This window comes from Theropithecus gelada, chromosome 14, assembly GCF_003255815.1.
Source record: "Theropithecus gelada isolate Dixy chromosome 14, Tgel_1.0, whole genome shotgun sequence".
NCBI lineage: Eukaryota > Metazoa > Chordata > Mammalia > Primates > Cercopithecidae > Theropithecus > Theropithecus gelada.
Window position 1 is genome coordinate 86,774,611 of NC_037682.1, and position 19,736 is coordinate 86,794,346.

The following is a 19,736-nucleotide window of genomic DNA, read 5'->3' on the forward strand; positions in this document are numbered from 1 at the left end:
CATCATAACAACACTGTGATGTAGATGTTACCATTGCCATTTGATAGATGAGGGAGCTGAGGCACAGAGAGGTTAAATACCTCACCTGAGGCCTCATAATTATAAAGTAGTGAGCCTAGGATTTGAATCCAGGTCTTTCTCATGCTAAAATCCTTTCTTTAGCTACAATATGATACTGCTTATCAAGCAAATAGCAAACGCTGAGATCATATATGTATGTGGCAGGGGGGTGTTGGAGGGGTGGGATGTTTGTTGACTCAGGACTATCTAAATAGCTATCATTGTGATATAACAATAAATAATAGTCATCACTGATCTACAGAACATGAGAAACTTTGGTTGTGGCTTCTATTCTTGAGCTCAGACTTTCATTTTACTGCTTCTTGTCAACATCAGTGTATACTTGGTGGCCCTCAACAAAGAGAAGAATGTTTATGCTTAGGTTGATAACCAGGTAGAAGCTCTGAGATCCTGAGGTTCATTTCCAGGATGCCTGCTTAGTAATGCCTGAGTGCCCTCCAGAGCTTGGACAAGGCCAGCAGGCACTATGACCATTGAGATGTTGTCCAAACCTAGGATTAGGTGGTCAAATATCAGTGACTTTGCACAAAGTGAGGTGCTTTGGTCCCTTCAGGGCTGTGGATGGGGGTGGGTAGCACTAGTGGGCTGCCACCGACCCCTTTGTTTAGGTCTCTCACATGCCTGTTTTCCACGGATTGGGAAGGAAGTTTCAGAGGCACCATTTCAAATGCCACAGAAAGGGAGAAGGGGCAGTGCAGAGGGTCACTGCAGTGGGGCATAAAGAACCCAGAAATAATGCTGTGCTCTGAGTCGGGATCTTGGTGGCCTCATCTTGTTTTCAGGGGATGCCATTGCTTCTAGGAAGCACAGCCACTGCTTAGCTTTACAAGTCAGCTCCTTTAGTCTGTCGATTCAGAAGCTGTTCCATTGCCCTCTGATTCCGTTGACATAATTCGACGATGCAAGGGTTGTGCAGTCAAGAAGGAAGGACATTGTACTGGGACATCAGGAAAACCAGATTCTGGCCCTGGCTCTGTCCCCACTGGCTGGGAGACCCTGGACAAGTGCCTTTGCTCCTCAGGGCTTTCCTCTTCTCAGCAATGAAGCAAAAGAGGGAGAACTGGATGTTGATGTTTCCTGTGATCCTTTCTGGCTCTAAAGTTGTGAGTTTATCTGATATTTGCAGCCTTATAGTGTCATTTTAATTTCCATGCTCTATATTTAAAACCACATTTTTCTGCCCTGTTAGTGTGCTGCATTCTTTCTATTGCTTCAGAACACATAGTGCTGGTCCTTAATGTTTTAACTATTCGTTAAATTAACGAATGCATATAGGCGGAAATGTGAATGCATGCAAACACTGTTAACCACTGGTGTCACTTCCAGACTTGGGTTCTTTATGGTTCAGTGTGGGTTGCTAGGAGGATTGAGATAGCCAGTATGGAATATTGCAATGGTGTGGGCACACAGAAATCCATTTCTAACTACTATTGTTGCTGCTACTATTGTAATTCTATGCCTCATTTTCTATAAATACGGAATAGTATGCATACGGTTTTGTAACTACCTGTTTTCAATAAGGAGACTTTTTTTCATGTCACTAGTATTCTCTTATTTAATTTTAATGGCTGCATCCTATCAGAGAGTTTCTAGAAGTTTATTTGGCCAATCTCTTATGTATTGTTTGTTCAAGTTTTTCCATATTATAAGCAACGTATCTAAAGAGTCTTATTTTTAAAAAACAACATATTGCTTTTGCAACATGAAAAGTATTTTCAATAAGAAATGCTCATCCCATGACACTATCGACTGCCTGCTTAAGCTAAAACAGTAGAGAAGTCTGTATAGGATGATGGGTAACTAAGAGCGCACCAGCCTTGGCTTCCTACATGTAAAGAGAGGCAGTGATCGCCATCATTACATTATCATTGAATGAGAGAAAAGCAGTTTTCCTAAATTTAAAGCCTTGTCCCTTTCCCCTTTTCAGCAGGAAAAGGATAAATTGTGGGGCCAGGTCATATGGGAAGAGGATCTACCCGGAGATTGGAGGCCTGAGCTTGATGCTCCCCTCTGCTGTCTAACCTCAGGCAAAGAGCTTACCTCTCTGGACTTGGTTTATTTTTCTGTGAATGAGAATGTTAATATTATTATTAATATTACCCACTCTTTCATCACAGATTTGGAAAATGGAAGCAGGGAAGGTTGTAAGCATAAAATGTAATCGTAGATACAAGATTAATTTGAAGTATGAAAGTCAGTGTTGTAGAGAAGTGAGTTATCGAGAATATGGGGTCACTGGTTCTTTGTGTACTGTTCACAATGTGGCCTGGAATGTATCTAGCGTTGACAGTGGTTTTTGAGAAAACCGTTACCTTCCATACCACCACTGTTAAAAGGGAGCAGAAACAGCAATTCAGTCCTCCGCTATTTGCATGCTTTTTATTTTTAATCCTTGCCAGATGTAGACTGGCCATGAGCCCAGAGGGTGAGCAATTTCTGATAGAGGTAGTTTTGTTCTTGTTTCCCTTCTAGACAAAGAATTCTTGAAGGAAAAGGAGAAATTAGAAATGGAGTTAGCAGCAGTGCGGACTGCAAGTGAGGACCATCGGAGACACATTGAGATCCTGGACCAGGCTTTGAGCAATGCCCAGGCCAGGGTCATCAAGCTGGAAGAGGAGGTGAGACCAGGCTGTGGGGATTTGGTGGGGAAGAGGGGAAGCAGAGCCCAGAGGGCTTCCACTTTCTTTTCCTAACCCAACTACCTTAACCAGAGCCAATTCCAAGGAGTTGAGACAGGGGAGGAATATGGGAAACTTCTCAAATAAAAGTGAATAAAAACAGAGTCTATGCATTCTAGAGCCAGGCAAAGTCTGAAAAGCACAGGGGAATCCCATCAGCAAAGCACTCACACTCGGTGTGAAGCCCAGCCTACAGCCCATCGGTTGACATGTGTCCTACTCAGGCGTCATGCATTGCATTTAGTAGTTTCTGATGAAATCAACCCTTTAGCTTAAGCATTATGAGGTAGCCTTTTCCTCAACCTGACTGAGGAATTAAAATGACCATTTCTGAGGTCCAAGCTAAGGAATCCAGGCTATAGATGAAGAAGAAGAAAAGGAGCAGAGGCCTAGCCAGGCAGCCAGGGGCCTGCTGCCCTGCACCTTCCAGCGTCCTGCGGTGGTGGCGGCAGGTGCCTCTGTGTTACACAGGCTTACCTGAGCAGGCTTACTGAGCACTTACAAAAGTGCTTAGCTTGTTGCTGGGCACAGAGGAAACAGTATTGTTACTAACCCAACTGTTGTTGAATTTAAAAAACTGTCTCTTCAGAAAACCTCCCCCGATGCTAAGTAACAGGAATGTTTCATCAAATTTCAAACAGAAGGATAAAGCAGCTGAAGAGGAAGATGATGGAGTAAACGAGGGTCTCTCCCATTGGAAGCCTTTAAAACCCCATAAGTCTTGCATAGAAACTACCATTTTAATACTAGCATAAGGATGCGGGGCGGCAGCCCCCATGGTATCTTCCATGTTGCCACTAAGGAACGTATCAAATATGAAAACACTTGCCACAGAAAGTGACCTCAACCCCTTAAAGACAGGAGATCTATTATGCTTGAGGAGGCTGGGGCTTCTCATTATTGTCATTACTGAAATGACATCTCCATCTCCATGAGTGGAGCTAAGGAAAATGGTGGTTTTAAAAATCTTTTAGTTTCAATATTTCTGTTAAAGTAAGAGTTCATTGTGAGCTTCTTGAAGACAAGTTATAACAACCAATATGGGTCTTTTTTTATCATTATATTTCTGTGAAATCTTTAGTTGGTTGAATGTAGCCTCTCCAGAATGTCTCATAGGTCTGCTTCCAGCATCACTCCTTTCTAATTAGAGTTTCCTTTAATGGTCTTAATTCAGTTCAGATACTGAGAGCCTATTGTAATTTACCATGATGGGTAAGAGTGAACTCTAGAGCAGACAGCTGTAAGCGAGAGTCCTGGCTGTATGGCCTGTCAGCTGTGTGACCTTAAGCAAGTCACATAACCTTGACTTTTCTCATCTCTAATGGAGATAATAAAGGACTTTACCTCCTCTTCCTGTTATTATTTGGAGGATTAAATGAGATACTACATATAAAGCACAATGCTTGGCATGGTAGTGTTCTGGCAGTGTTGACTGATGTAATTACTGTTATTAATCATCCTCATCAGGATATATGCCTTATTAGAATTAAGGTTGATACAAAGGTGAAGGAGACAGATTCCTGCCTTCAAACTTCTTGCAATTGCTTAAGGATAATATTTATTCATTTAGCAAATACTTACTGGGTGCCTACTAAATGCTGAGCGCTATTCCAGGCATTGGGTACGCCCTGTTCACTCTGCCCAGCGGGGACCGAAATAGGCAAATCTCTTGGTGCTTATAGTCTAGTGGCTACACATTCAGAGAAGTATATTCAGTGGAAGTTATGGTAAGTGGTGTATGAATCACACACACAAAATATTTTGTCAGATTAGGCTGTAGGAACCTTCACTTAGTAGGTCTTCAGAAGCCAGGGGAATTGAGCAATCAAAATCACAAGGAATGAAAGGGCCAGATAAAAATCGATCCTAAGAACAGCTGTAAAAAAGTCTGTAAAGTTGCTCTGTCCTCCTTGAAAGGTGAAAGCATCTCCATTTTATTCCAGTGACTTCAGCTAGGACAGGATATAGGTATAACTCACAGCAGTGCTGCCTGCTGAGTCAGAAAGCTCACCTAGCAGCTGAATCACTAGCGTGTTCCAACTTGCCAGTGTCATCATTGAACTCAAGATTGAATACACCCAGGTGCAGAATGACAGGAAATAGCATCCGGTGTCTTCTCACCCAGGACCAAATCAAGTCGATGCCTAAGCCTGATTTTTGGCACTAGCCAGTTCTCAGAATGCTGTCACTATGCCCAGGATTTATGAACATGGGCCAAACTCCTAATTGGAAGAAAACAAAGTGTGAGAGTGAGAGTTGGAAGTTGTTGGTCATAATTCTAAATCCATACCTGATGTGACATTTCCATAAATTATTTTAACCTTAATTTCCATTTCCTCAGTTATTGTGTTGTTGAATATTCACTATGCACTTCCCATCTCTTCAGGGCTGCCAACTAATCTATAAAGGACTCTGAAATCTTTAGGACAAAGTTACTCCATAGATGTCTATAATAAGATTTTTTTTTTATTCACACATACATAAATGGGTACACATACATATATACATACATATCTAATTTCTCTATTATAAATGTAATTTATGCTTGTTATAAAAACCTTGAAAAAATATAGAAAAGAATAAAGAAGTAATTGCCATTCTGTCATATAGATAAGCATGCTTAATGCCCTAAGTATTTCATTCCTGCCTTTTTTTCATGGATAGATAGATATCATTATGATAATGTTGTATATAATTTTTGATTCTGGATTTTTCACTTGACATTGTAGAATAAGCATTTCTTCATGATATCAAAAACTCTTTTTTTAATTCTATTTATTTTATGTTATTTTTAATTTTACTTTAAGTTCCGGAATACAAGTGCAGAACATGTAGATTTGTTACATAGGTATATATGTGCCATGGTGGTTTGCTGCACCTATCAACCCATCATCCAGGTTGTAAGCCTCACATGCATTAGCTATTTGTCCTAATCCTCTCCCTCCCCTCACCCCTACCCCCCAACTTGCCCCGGTGTGTTTTGTTACCTCCCTGTGCCTATGTGTTCTCATTGTTCAGCTCCCACTTAATGAGGGAGAACATGCGATGTTTTGTTTTCTGTTCCTGTGTTAGTTTGCTGAGAATGATGGCTTCCAGCTTCATCCATGTCCCTACAAAGGACATGATCTCATTCCTTTTTATGGCTGCATAGTATTCCGTGGTGTCTATGTGCCACATTTTCTTCATCCAGTCTATCATTGATGGGCATTTGGGTTGCTTCCGTGTCTTTACTATTGTAAATAGTGCTGCAATAAACATACGTGCAAAAACTCTTTATTTACCTCACTTCCACTGCCTGAAAATGCAGTAATTATTAAGCAATAAACAAGTATTGAGCTCAAAGCTGCACAAATTACCAAAAGCAGGTACCCCAGTAGGGTCTTCAATTTCATACATCCTAGCCATTGTAGGTATAACTGGCAGCCTATGTGTAAATCTTTTCTGTTCCAGTGCACTTGAAGGATAGGAGAAGAGAGGTGGAAGGTACCTGCACGTGTAGTTTTTTTTGGTTTTTTTTGTTTTTTTTTTTTTTTTTTTTGAGACGGAGTCTCGCTCTATCGCCCGGGCTGGAGTGCAGTGGCCGGATCTCAGCTCACTGCAAGCTCCGCCTCCCGGGTTTACGCCATTCTCCTGCCTCAGCCTCCCGAGTAGCTGGGACTATAAGCGCCCGCCACCTCGCCCGGCTAGTTTTTTTGTTTTTTTTTTTGGAGGGACGGGGTTTCACCGTGTTAGCCAGGATGATCTCGATCTCTTGACCTCGTGATCCGCCCGTCTCAGCCTCCCAAAGTGCTGGGATTACAAGCTTGAGCTACTGCGCCTGGCCGACCTGTAGTTTAGATAGGATCTCCAGGTAATCTGACCCTACCTCCTCCACCCCAGGTTTGAGAATCAGTGGTCTAAATCCTGTGCTCTTTTTGACTGTTCTCCACTCAGTTACGGGAGAAGCAAGCATATGTTGAGAAAGTCGAGAAGTTGCAGCAGGCCCTGACCCAGCTGCAGTCTGCATGTGAGAAGCGAGAGCAGATGGAGCGGAGACTGCGGACTTGGCTGGAGAGAGAGCTGGACGCGCTGAGAACCCAGCAGGTAAGGAACTGGGCATAGACTGGTGAAAGAATTAGATATATTCACTCAGCAAATGTATGGAACATCTACCATGGACCAAATGCTGCACCTTGCTCCCAGGATTCAGTGGGAAACAGGAACTCCCTGTCCTCAGTGAACCCATACAACAACCAGGACAGAAGGCGAGCAGTCCACTTACTGGAGTGACAGATGTCCTCACAGAGAGAAAGTGGTCACCAGCTTGGGGCTAGGGAGAGGGGAATGCAGCATTAGATGACTTCAGAGAGGAGGACATTTGAGCTGGACATTGACAGATGAGTTTGTTGGGTATTTGAGGGCAAGAACATCATAGGTAGAGGGAGAATATGGTAAAGGACAGGGCCATGAAACGACATGGCAGGTCCAGGGCAGCAGGGTGCAGGTAGCTAGGGAGAATGCCCAGTGCAGTGGCTGGTGAGGAGACTAAGGCTACTTGTGGAGGGCATTTGGTCAAGCTGAGAGACTGGGCTTTTTTCCTATAGTCAACAGAGTACCAACAACTGGGAGGTTTTTAAGCTGGAGAGAAATATGGTGCAAGAGATCGGGGAGAGAGCCCTCTGATGTCAGAGGACCATCCAGAGGGTGGATGTTAAAGTCACAGAGGCCAGCCTGAAGGTTGTCGGTGCAGCCTAGGGTGTAGTGACAGTGAGAACTCGTGGAGGAGTTGAAGGGAAGAGCCAATAAGAGGTGACATTAGTAGCACATGATGATCAGTGAGTTTTCAGAGGTAAAGGAGAGGAAGGGATGTAGGACCATCCCTAGAAAATAACATTGGCCATAAGCTCCTATTCCTGCTGTCTGTCCTTCTCTGTAACTCAGCTGTGAGTTAGCACAGAATGAAAAGCCCAGCCTGGAGTTCACCTGCACCACAGCAAGCAGGAAGGAGACTGGTCAAAGCTCCTGGCCCCAGACAAGCCTGTCCACCATCACCCAGCATGATGAGCAGAGGCCTTTATGCAGCTGGTGAAGGGTGTGCTCTAAATTGGGATACCAGGGAAATGCAAGGCAGGGCCCCATGGAATTATCTACTGGATAGGGCATAGTGGTTGTGGTTAAAACACTTGAAAACACTTGAGCGCATGCACTCAGGCCAGCTCAGCCCTCTCGCAGGGCAGGCCCGTACGGTTCCCTCTGGGTGTGTGCATTTGGCTGGAGAAGGAGGTGTTAGTGAGATTGCCCAGAAAACTAAGAAACCCACTTCCGCCTCCCACTGTCTTAGCTTGGTGGATAGCTCATAAGAAAAGGCGGATCTGTCTGTGGACTTCTAATACTGATAAACTGTGCCGCATACTTTGGCACAGAGTTACACCCTTCAGCTGTTCTCTGTTGCTCAGTTGCTGAGATCTTCGCTTCCCCAGCTGAGGACAGGGGTTCTCCCTGGTTCCAGGTACAGCACTGGCCCACAGTAGACACTGATGAATCTTTCTTTGGCTGACCAAATGGGCACATCTTGGTTCTTAGAGCACAAAATGAATGTTCCTTCCCGGTTAATATGCTGTCCACACCTACAGTTAGATTACTTCTCCTTGGCTCTTCTGCGTGCTGTGAAACCAGACTTACCTCCGTTATCCTTGTTGTTCATCAAGAAGAAACATAATGTTAGAATTATTTGAAAAGTATCTTAATTGCCACAGAGGATAGTTGGCTGTATGCACACTGAGACCCATGCACGCTCACCCACACGGTTTCCTCAGGCAGGCAAAAACAACATTCCTGCTGTGCATGAAGGCTGCTGACAGGCTGAGGAGCACCAGTGGGGGACAGAAATTTCAGAATTGAGGCTCTCCTGGGAAATTACTCTGCTTTCATTTTGAATGTGTGTTCGGGAGCTGATGGCAGACCCCCAGCTGTGTATGGCTGACATGAGACCAAAGAGGAGGAGACAGTCTCTAAACAGAACTGTGATGCTCGGCATCTCTTTAAAAATAACATTATAGTTTGTTGTTGTTGTTGTTGTTGTTGTTGTTTTTTAATGAGAGCATTAATCTGCCTCCTATGATATGAAATACATTCAGGGATTATTTCCCTGTTGGTCTTGATACTCATTAAAAAGATAAGTAGAGGTTGAGTATCCCTAATCTGAATTGCTTGGGACCTGAAGTGTTTTGGGTTTTGTATTTTCAGGTTTGGGATGCTCAGCCTTCTTATTTTTTTTCCTGTAATACTTCTTTATTTTCTGATTTTCACAGTAAGCATACATGATCTTATAACCGAAAAAAGGTTAAAATGTTATTACAAAAAAATCAACTGGAAACATCTTGAGGTTTTTACTAGTTCCATGTGGCAGATACTGTAAAAAGGGCAAAGTGTGTCTAAACTCATTTTTGGGGACTGTGGGCTGGTCTGGGGGGCAGCTCTGCTGGCCTCACCAGGGATGACTCGGAGTCTACTTGAGAACATGGGGTCATGTGAGGAACTCAGCCTGTCCGGGAAAGGGGATCCAGGGCCTCTCTGATCCCCTCCTCCTCATTCACCCTCACACAACTCATGAACGTGCCTGCCAGTTCTTGGGCAGCAGCCTCAGGCAGCCTCGAGAAAGACTTCCGCCATCCACGCCACACCCTGTTCCTTCATCCCTGTGTCCAAGGCAGTTATCTGACAGCTTTAGAAAGCATGCTGGGGTCCCACTGTCACAAAGCTGCTGGTCATCTCCACCCTCAACAGAACAATAGACCAACCGCATGGACTCACCACTTCCCATTGGGCATGATTCTGAAGAGACTTTTGAGAGTGCGGCTTAGAGTTCTTGTTGATTCAACAGCCCAGACAAGGGCTCTGCCCTTTGACTTATGCCGGGACACAGCTGAACCCGTCTACTTGGCCCCGTCTAACAACACAGAGCCCTCGAGTCAGCTCCAATTATTTCTTCTGGACCTTTCCAGAAGGGCTGGTACACTGAGGATGAGCAGAGAGGCATGGAATCGTGTGTTGATTCCGAGCATGGGCCCCAGGGTTAAACCGGCCACAGTTGAATCCTGCCTCCCACCAGAAAAGTAGCCTAGAGTAAATCATCTTTCTGAACCTCAACTTCTTTATCTATAAAGTGAGGCAAATAAATTATACTTACCTCACACTTGTAACTACAAATAAAATCTGAACAAAGTGCTTATTGGAATGCCTTGCACTTAGCAATTGATTAAAAGCAAATCACTCTCACTGCTGTTTTTTCATTGCCATCAGTACCTTCAGCGTCATTTGAAGTTTTAGGGCATTCGTTGGTACCCTCCCCCAAATTCCGCCATTACCCCAGATTTTCCAGCCTCATTGAGAACAAGGTCAACAGAAGTGTGGCTTACTGGAGGGGGATGGAGAGAGAAAGATAGGTTGGGACAATAGGACTAGCAGAAAGAAAAGCTCTTAATCAACAGTTCCTGTTTTATAAGCAGTTGCCCCTCTACCATGGGAGGTCAAATAGTGCTTCAACATCATTAGAAACTGGGAGGGAAGTGAAAGAGAAAAAAGATAAGAGAGAGAGGGGAATTTACATTTTTAAGAACTCACAATTTTATCTCTTTTACAAAGAGCTCAAATTAATATTCACATCTTACTTCCACAGTAGTCCTATGAGAAAGAAGAGAGAAGGTTCTTGAAGAATGTTCTTTAAAAGGGAAATGAGGCACAGGGAAGTTAAAGGGACCAGCCCAAGGTCATGTAGCTAACGAGGACATTCTTCCCACATGAACACATTGAGGGCGAAGACTTAATCTGTAGTGTTCACTGTTGCATCCCTGGCGCATGGTACATGCTCAGTCAATACTTGCCGTCTAGCTGACTGAATGGGCGGCAGAAGCTGGCCCACCTGACCATCAATCTGTTTTTCTCGGTAGCACATTTACCCATTAGACCATGCTAGCTCTGTACCCTTGAATGTTGACATTCATGCATTTATGTAAATAACTCTTAATGACATGAATTAGGGGGGGCTATGAAGAGTTGTCATGATCTCATGTGAGGTTAAGAGGATTCTGCAAAAATAAGCCAGCTGAGATGGTAACAGAAGGGATTTAGATAGAAACTGACAAGCATAGATGGCAGCTTAGTGAGGCCATGGGAGATTTTTCTTGGAAAGTTTCTAAAAATAAGGGAGTGTCTCATCTCGCTGGACTGGTTCATTTGTTCTCCTGCCTGAGGCTAGGTGCCTAGCCAGATGGAGTCAGTGCCCTTCCTGCACAGGTCAGGTGAGGATAGGTGTGCCCTTCTGCTGTGTTCCTACTTAAAATGTTGGTCACTGGCAAGATACCACTTCCTAGAGTAATTTATATTTGTAGCTTTAAAAAAAATCGAATAAAAACAAAATTTGGTTTACAAAAAATCCATAGACCCATTTCTTTTTTCCTCTCTGATACGATTAGATTCCATCAGTACAGCTCGGCTGCCCAGCTGTTGCTCTGGGTAATTCCCCAGTCGTTTTCTTAATCTAGGGGATTATGTGGTTCTGGGTAAAGCATTCACATGCCTCTCATCTTGCACCCAGCTCTGCGTTTAAAATTTGCAATCACTGGAAAACATGAGGGGAATGTGTACCCCAGGATATAGACTAGCTGGGATGAAATCATTCTCCCTGGAGTACTAGGGAGCCTGGTCCACACTCTGACTGGGCCCCTAACCCTGAGACCCCGAGATGACCTCTCTCTGCTGCTGCTCTGAAGGCAGAACTTTCTCAGAACGCCAACTTCTTCTGTGTCATGCTCTTTAGAGGAAATAGCGTACCTAATTAAAGGAAAAAGATTCTGAAGTATGAACATCCTCAGTTTGTAAGCAATCTAGAAAATGGCTTTATTTTCTCTTATTGACACAGATGAAAAGACTGAAAAATGAGCTTGCCTTATGCTAGAGGTCTTCTGCTTTCATATGCATTATCTAGTTTGATTCTCATCCTCAGGCCTCTGAGTGGGGCAGGTATGAATACCTCCTTTCCCAGCATTGCAGTTAGGCAGCATGCAAGTTAGGGCATCTCCCACTTCCTTTGCCTTCCATTTCCCCCGCCAGCCTCAGGGGAAACAAACAGCTGGAATCACTTTGTGGAGTTCTGGAGAAAGTACCCTAGACCAGGAGGCCAAGACTTAATTCCTATTCTTGCTTTTGGTGTAATTAACTGCATGCCATTTGACAAGCCACTTCTTGTCATGCAAAGGCCTCGACCTGCAGAGATAGACCCAGGTTTGAATCCTGACCCTACTACTGATTAGCTGAGGGACATTGCATCATTAATGTAATCCCTCAGAAACTTCATTTCTCATTTGTAAAACTGGGATAATATTGTCTGTTTTGCAGAGCACCATGAGGATTAACTACAATAGAGGAATTTGGAGGTGAAGTAGCATGGTGTGTGAATTGCTGCAGGATCTGGGGAACTTCATCTGTTCTGTATGGGCAGTTGTGTAGATAGCATTGATGTGGTTTTGAGCATCAAGATGTTTTTCTCTACTCCTTCAGAAACATGGAAATGGCCAGCCAGCCAATGTGCCGGAATACAATGCCCCAGCCCTCCTAGAACTTGTGCGGGAGAAGGAGGAACGGATCCTGGCCCTAGAGGCCGACATGACGAAGTGGGAGCAGAAGTACCTGGAGGAGAGCACCATCCGACACTTTGCTATGAATGCCGCGGCCACCGCAGCAGCTGAGAGGTGAGACCAGTGGAACTCTGGTGGTAGTAAAACCAATCAAAGCAAAACAAATGGGCTATCCAGAGAGGCCCAAGACCCATTCTAGGGAGTGAGGTCAGCTAAAAATTATTTTTAAGTGGTTATAGTGCTAGTTGGAGAGCAAAGTGGTATAACATTTCTAGAGGGTAATTTGGCAATATATATTTTCCCTTTAGTCCACAATTCTAGTTCTAGACATTTATCTTTAAAATATCATATAGTGCCTAAAGATGAATGTCTAAAGAGTTAATCTCAGTGTTGTTGAAAATATCAATACATTTAACACAGCCTAGATTTCAACAAGAGGAGGTTCATTTAATAATTTAAAGTACATCACACAGTGGAATACTGTGCAATCACCAAGAATGATGTTGTGAAAGTATATTTAAGGCACTTTTTAATGCTGGATTTATATCATGGGCCAAACTAGAAGAATAGATAATCCTCATAGCAGCCCTGAGGGCAGGTATATTATTATCATCTTTATTTTACAAGCAAAGAAAATAAGGCTTAGAGAGGTACAGTGGTTGACTCCTAATCACACTGGTAGTGGGTGGTGGGCCGTGTGTCAAATGGAGATCTGCCTGGCTTGAAAACTGATTTCATTTAGTTTGAAATTCTTTTCTGCTACTGTCAGTTTTTACCTCAGTTGCCTTACTTCTTTTTGTAGGTGCACAACTTATTCTGTCCTTATAAACTAGCTCAAAGTGTGCAGTAATTCACAAAAAAAGCTTCTAAATGTTCTGTTAAAACATACTGTTGTCAGAGTGAGCAAGGCACTCTTCGCCTTTGGCCACTGGATCTCAGCTGCATGCATAGTCGCTGCACACACGTGGGTGGCTGTGCAGGGGACCAATCCAGCCCCTCACTGCCTCCCAGCCAGTTTGCTTTCTGCCCATAAGTTATATTGGGCATTTAACTTAAAGTTGTTTGGAATTCATCAAAATTTAGGGTCATTTATGTGGAAAGGATCCTCAAATTTCAAAGGAGCATCCAGAAAATGGGACTTCTTAATAAATAAGGGCTATGGTGCTATTTGGATGACAGGACATGAACCGAGAAAGGAGTAAAAGCCACATTGCCTTGGGATGGATTACTATATTTTTAATGACTACAAGAAGCCCTGTTGGGGTGGAGAGGGGATACTCTTGAAGTTATTCACTGGCTGTCAGGCTCATTACTGAAGTAGGGGAGAATCCCCAGTAGTGTGCTCAGATGTTAGCTCCAGGAATTGGAGAAAGCAGTGCCACCATTCAGGCGTTAGTGTCTGCAGTGGGCGCCGCAGCACACTTGCACCGAGAAAGACCTACAGACCCATGTGGAAAATGCCCGTTTGGGAATCATTTTTCTGTGCTTCCACGTTGTTTATGTGTGTCTACACTTTGACGGGAAGCAACCCGCAGTATCTATGAGAGTGAGACTTTGGGAGCAGGTATAGACACTTGAGACGGTGCGGTGAAGCTCGGGGTACTGGGTTGAGAGCTGGAGGGAAGTTGCAGCCTCCAGTTCAGCCCTTGCAGTATATGGATGGGCACAGGGAAGCCTTTTGAAACATCGGCTGATTTTTACATAATTGAAATGTTTTTTTTTTTTTTTCAGCTTTTTGTTTTCTAAGCTAATAACTAAATTTCCTCTCTCATTCCGAGGAAGAGAACAGGTCATCACGAAGTCACAAAGGGACCTGGCCTTCTTAGACATGTGTGGTCTAGTGCACTGCTATGCGCGGTTGCCCTGGGAGTTTCCTTCCTCCCCGTGATTGTAATGGAAAGAACGCTGCACAGGGAGGCAGGACACCTGCGCTCAGGGCTTCTCCCTCCCTTCCTGACTGTGCGTGTGTGATCCAGGACAAGCCCTTCTGAGTGTCACTTACATCACATGTGAAATATCAATGATGAGAGCAGGCAACCTGACCACATTGCTCTGGCTGAGAACACTAAAGCCCCAGTAGCAGTGTCAATGTGTGACCTTGGAGAAATGACACAGGGGCTTCCACGTGTCATTGTTGTTTCATCTGTGGGTTTATTGCGTTAGATGTCTGTTTGGGATCCTGGGCCCTGAGAGTATGAATGGGACTAGAAAGTAAAAATCAGGAGTAGGATAATGAATGGGTCCAAAGCATAAACCCTGTAGTGGGCAGAGGAGGGAGGGTGGGGGGCGAGTAGAAACCACAGACCCAATCACAATCACCCGCTCACAGGATTCTAGGCCCAGCCTTATTCTTATCCTCTGTGCAAGGGGAAATTACTCTTACCCCAGAGAGCAGGAGTTCTGTGGGATTTACCCAGTCCCACTGTTCCCCTTCTCTGCCTTATTTGAAGTCTTGGAGGGGTAGAGGGAGCCCCTTTCATCCCCGTCACCCCGCCTTCTTTGCTTTTACACATATTTATTAAGCATCTAATAATTCTGTGAGCAACTACCCTCCCATTTCAGACTGCCCCTTCTGGGTGGGGGAACAGGTTCAGAGAACCTCAGATAGTTAGCCCCAATCTTAATGTTCTTTTCAAAGAAAACCTCTGTCATTTCAGCGTTGCTTTTTTCCTTTCAGTAAGAGAAAAAAGGAAAATGAAGCGTTTTTGAGAAAAGTACACATTTTGAGCTCTTATTGACTAGGTGCAGGTGCTAAATGGCCACAGACAAATTGGTAAAAATGACTATTTCCAGCCATTAGTTTTGTGACTTTTCAACTACGGATGCATACTTTATATTTATAAGCAATGATTTTTAAACAAAGAAAATAACTTATGTACACCAACTGGTTTTCCCATCTTTACGCCTCTTGATGCTGTTGGTCAGAATTTTTAGAGAGTCAGCTTATCTTGTATGTGTGCAGAAGGTTTTGAAAATTTTTTAAAATTTCAAAGCAATGTAATATTTCTTTCAGAGTTTTATATGTTTACTGTCTAAGTTGTTTTTATCTAATTGTGTTTGCTATCCTTACTTGGCAATGTAAACATGAATTTTTAGATTCGTTTCCAGCTCCATGTAGAGTCTCCAAAAGTAAATTTGTTGAAAATGTTTCTAGCCACTAATTTCTATATTGATGATTTTGTGCACCATAGTGTGAATTTATAATTTTACAAATATGTTTAAAGCATTTTGTTTGCTTTCTACATCACTTGGCCTTTAGTGTATTTTCAATGACACTTTGCACTTTTCTGAGCCACATTCTCACATATGCCCTCTGGTTTGTTTTTATCTTTACTCATCTTTGCTGAGACCTTATTCTTAAAGACATACGAAACTTGCAGGAGTATAGAGTGATGGTTGGGGCATGGACTTTGGAGTCATAAATACCTGAGTTAGAATCAATTTTCACTATTCACTAACTGAGTATTCTTGGCAATGTCACCTAACCCTGGTTTCTTCATCTAGAAATTGAGGATAATAATACCTCGTGCACAAGTTGGGAGAACTAAATGAGAGACCATGTGTACCATGCCCTACCCAGTCCCTGTGTGAAGCTGATAGCTGTCATTAAAGGGGCCTCAATTTTTCTGTTTTGGGCTATTCTGTAAAAAAAAAAAAGCTTTAAAGTTTTCAGGCCGGTCACGGTGGCTCACATCTGTAATCCTAGCACTCTGGTAAGCCAAGGCAGTTGAATCACCTGAGGTCAGGAGTTCGAGACCAGCCTGACCAACATGGTGAAACCCCGTCTCTACTAAAAATACAAAATTAGCCAGATGTGGTGATGCATGTCTGTAATCCCAGCTACTTGGATGACTGAGACAGGAGAATCGCTTGAACTCAGGAGGCGGAGGTTGCAGTGAGCTGAGATCGTGCCACTGCACTCTAGTCTGGGCAACAAGAATAAAACTCCACCTCAAAAAAAAAAAAAAAAGTTTTTCAGTATGATTGTACATTGGAACATGAAGTTAAAAAGATGTGAAATACTTGGCTACATTATGTCTTACTAATTAGGTACTCATGTAGTCAGAGCCATTATTGTGCCTTTCATCTTGAGATATATCACTTAGATGATGCAGTGATCTTATTTTTACTAATCATTGTTAGTTAGCAGCAATTGTCAAAACCAGTGGCAGGAATAGTTATCAGTGACTGGTTGTTTATAGTCAGACAGATGCTTGCAGTGAAACTGCTTCTTAATTTACTTGTGTCTGCCCTTGCCCTCAGTGCACCCACCTCACCTGAACTTGTCAAGGACAGTGTCTGCCTTCATCTTTCTGCCCTGGGCCCTGGGATGCCTATTACCTTGTCCTGACCTGCATCCCAGGCAGGGCCCATAAAACAAGAAGTGAGACAGAATACAACATGAACGGAGACTTCAGCTTGGAGCCTCACTCACTGAGAGGACCAGTCTCAGTTTTAAGTATTTACTGAGCCCCCGTTTTACTGTAAAATACTGAAGTAGGCATTCTATGCTATATGGGCGATAAACAGAAATAAAACCTAAACTCTGATGGGAAAGGTGAGGCATAGGACAAGCATGAAAAAGTACAACCATGGAAATACCAACAAATATCATCATCATCATCATCATAATAGTGTCCATATGTTAGTAGATTAAATCTCTAGGTGCCCGTTTTACATATTCATAACGTGCCATGTAGTTAAATACATAATGTAGTCACAGGGCAGAGGGGACTTGATTTTTGAATTTTTTTTGTTTTCCTTAGATACTGCTTAATTCTATCTAGTTTAGGAAGAGAATTGGACAGAATTCAGGAGAGGAAAAGTGGGTGAAGGAATTTGTGGAGTTTTAGCACAGCACCCTGTGGTCACCTCTCCACAAGCATTTACACCTTTCTCTGTATGGGCATCAGATGAGATTGATAACTGAGCTGGGGAAGTTGAGAGGGAAGGCCTTCATGGGCCAGTGGGAGATGCAGAGCTGATCTCTGTTCCAGCATGAACACCAGCCCCTCCATTCTGTGTCTGTTTGCATTGAGACAAAGCAAGAAGGTTTCCCGTGATCAAACGCATATCCTTGTGTTGCCAGGGACACCACAATCATCAACCACTCACGGAATGGCAGCTACGGAGAGAGCTCTCTGGAGGCCCACATCTGGCAAGAGGAGGAGGAGGTGGTGCAGGCCAACAGAAGGTGTCAGGACATGGAATACACGTAAGGGACGGCTATGTGTGGCACATGGGACCTGCCAGCCCATGTTTGCATTCACACTCCAGGCCTTCCAGAACAGATTGCTTCTCTGTCATGTTCTGAAAGGCTGTGAACATGAGGTCTCCAAAAACTCTCCTCCCCCATGCTGTGCCGTGGAGAGAAGGAAAAGGTTCCAACTTAAGCACGTGGTTCCGCTCAGCAATGGGTCTGGTGCCAGAGTTGTCTGGGGGAAATTGCATGTCACCTGCAGGTTTTAAGATGCAGGCTGAGTCTAGTGACAGAAGAATTTAGATGTCTGTGTTATTTCTTGGTGTCTGTGACATTATGAGCTGAAAAGGGGAAACATTATATTCCAAAGGTTCAGAGTTTTTGAGCCAGAATTTATATATTCCAGTCCAAAATAAAGAACATATTTAGCTAATGCACTCTTCTGATGGGCTATACAAAATTTCCAGCAGACTTTTTGACATAATAAAATTAGCCTGTCCCACTTCACTACCTGAGGGCTTGTGGAACCCTGGGAGCCCTAGGCCTCTTATTTTGCAGATGTGAAAATAGGGCTGAGTAGTTGAGCCATTGATAGACAGGCTCAGTGAGTTACTATCAAAGTTGTGAAAATAACTCAGCATTCTTCCAGAAAAATCGTCTTCTACCAGAGGACCTGTTCATCTTGGTTCTTTTTTCTTAGAAAATAGAGAAATTGACTTTAGTTGAAAGCTCACCCTGTTTGAGACTTTTAGAGTTTTTATGCTTCCCTATCCCCTACCTACCCCCCGCCCCCGCCGCCAATGCTAGACCCTCTAAATATGGTCCCCAGCCCACTTCGGTCCAGGAATGTGGCCAGTCATTCTAACCGTACCTCCCTGAAGTCCCGGTCTCCCAAGGTGCCAGAGAAGGGTGTACTCTTTTGACCTATGACCAAAGACCTGTCTTAACAATTTGGAGATTATCAACATTTGAAGACTCGTACTGTGCTTCATCCTCTATCCCTAAATTACAATTAAAGTCCTTGGGACAGCCTGAGATAAATGTTTCAAGTTTTTCTAGCCAAGTGGCTTTTTATGAAGACTGTTTTGTTTTGTTTTACAGCATTAAAAATCTCCATGCCAAAATCATAGAGAAAGATGCTATGATTAAGGTCCTGCAGCAGCGATCTCGTAAAGACGCCGGGAAGACAGACTCCTCCAGCCTACGTCCTGCCCGCTCCGTTCCATCCATAGCAGCAGCTACTGGGACACACTCTCGCCAGACCTCTCTTACCAGCAGCCAGCTGGCCGAGGAAAAGAAGGAAGAGAAGACCTGGAAGGGGAGCATAGGTGGGCCCCACACCTCTGTCAGGCCATGATTGGAAAAGCAAGATCAGACAGCTTCTCTGCCACTCATGGGACCTGGAAATGTCCCTGAATAGTTCCTGGTCTCAGTTTACTCATCTGTGAAGTGGGGAGGGAAATCAATCATACTTCAGTTATAGAAATGCAGTGAGATATGTGGAAGCACCATGTACATTCTAAAGACTGCACCACTGGAGTAGCTCTTAGCCGTGGGTTGACTCAGATCATAATTATCTATTATTGTTATAAGTTGAGGTGACCCTTGTAACACAAAAGGCTGTCATGGAAAAGCCTAGAGACATCACACCTCTGAACTTGGCTGTGCTCTAGACCAGTTGTATGACGGCTCCACCTCTGCTTCCATGTCTAGAAAGGGAGGACAGTGTCTGCCTGCTTTACCCCATGGGGCATGGGAGGGAAGAATGGGATAATGGGGAGAGGACATTGGAAGAAGTGCTCTCTCGCATAAGGTGGGGGTGGTAAGTTTTTGCTGTATTGTTGCATGGGCAGAATTTTGGGGAACATTCTTTAAGTGTGGTCTTAGCCAGGAGTAGGTTTCCTGGGGGCAGGTGGACTTGTTGGCTGGCTGGGCTAGCCAAGCTGGAGGGGAAGCAGGCAGCGTGCCCACACACAGGTCCTCCACACCCTTTCCCTGCACTCTAGCCTCTCCAGGGGTCTGGCCCTTCTTTGATGCATTTCCCCACATCAGATCATGTTTTCGTTTCTCTGTGCAGCTGAGAGCCAGTTGTCCTCAGCACAGGACCCCAGAGGAGACGGGCTGCTCTGGGCCAGAGGGGATAAGAGCTTCCATATGAACCCG

General features: G+C 43.9%; 1 protein-coding gene across 3 annotated transcripts in view; it reads left to right on the forward strand.

Moving 5' to 3' along the window:
- AMOTL1 (angiomotin like 1) overlaps nucleotides 1-19,736 on the forward strand; it is a 174,132-nt gene that overhangs the window by 145,029 nt on the left and 9,367 nt on the right. For all 3 annotated transcript variants that reach the window (XM_025355921.1, XM_025355922.1, XM_025355923.1), the window contains 5 exons: nucleotides 2,554-2,699; nucleotides 6,693-6,842; nucleotides 12,297-12,487; nucleotides 17,463-17,588; nucleotides 18,675-18,901. In XM_025355921.1, the coding sequence (XP_025211706.1) occupies nucleotides 2,554-2,699; nucleotides 6,693-6,842; nucleotides 12,297-12,487; nucleotides 17,463-17,588; nucleotides 18,675-18,901 (840 nt within the window). The remainder of the gene's footprint in view (nucleotides 1-2,553; nucleotides 2,700-6,692; nucleotides 6,843-12,296; nucleotides 12,488-17,462; nucleotides 17,589-18,674; nucleotides 18,902-19,736) is intronic.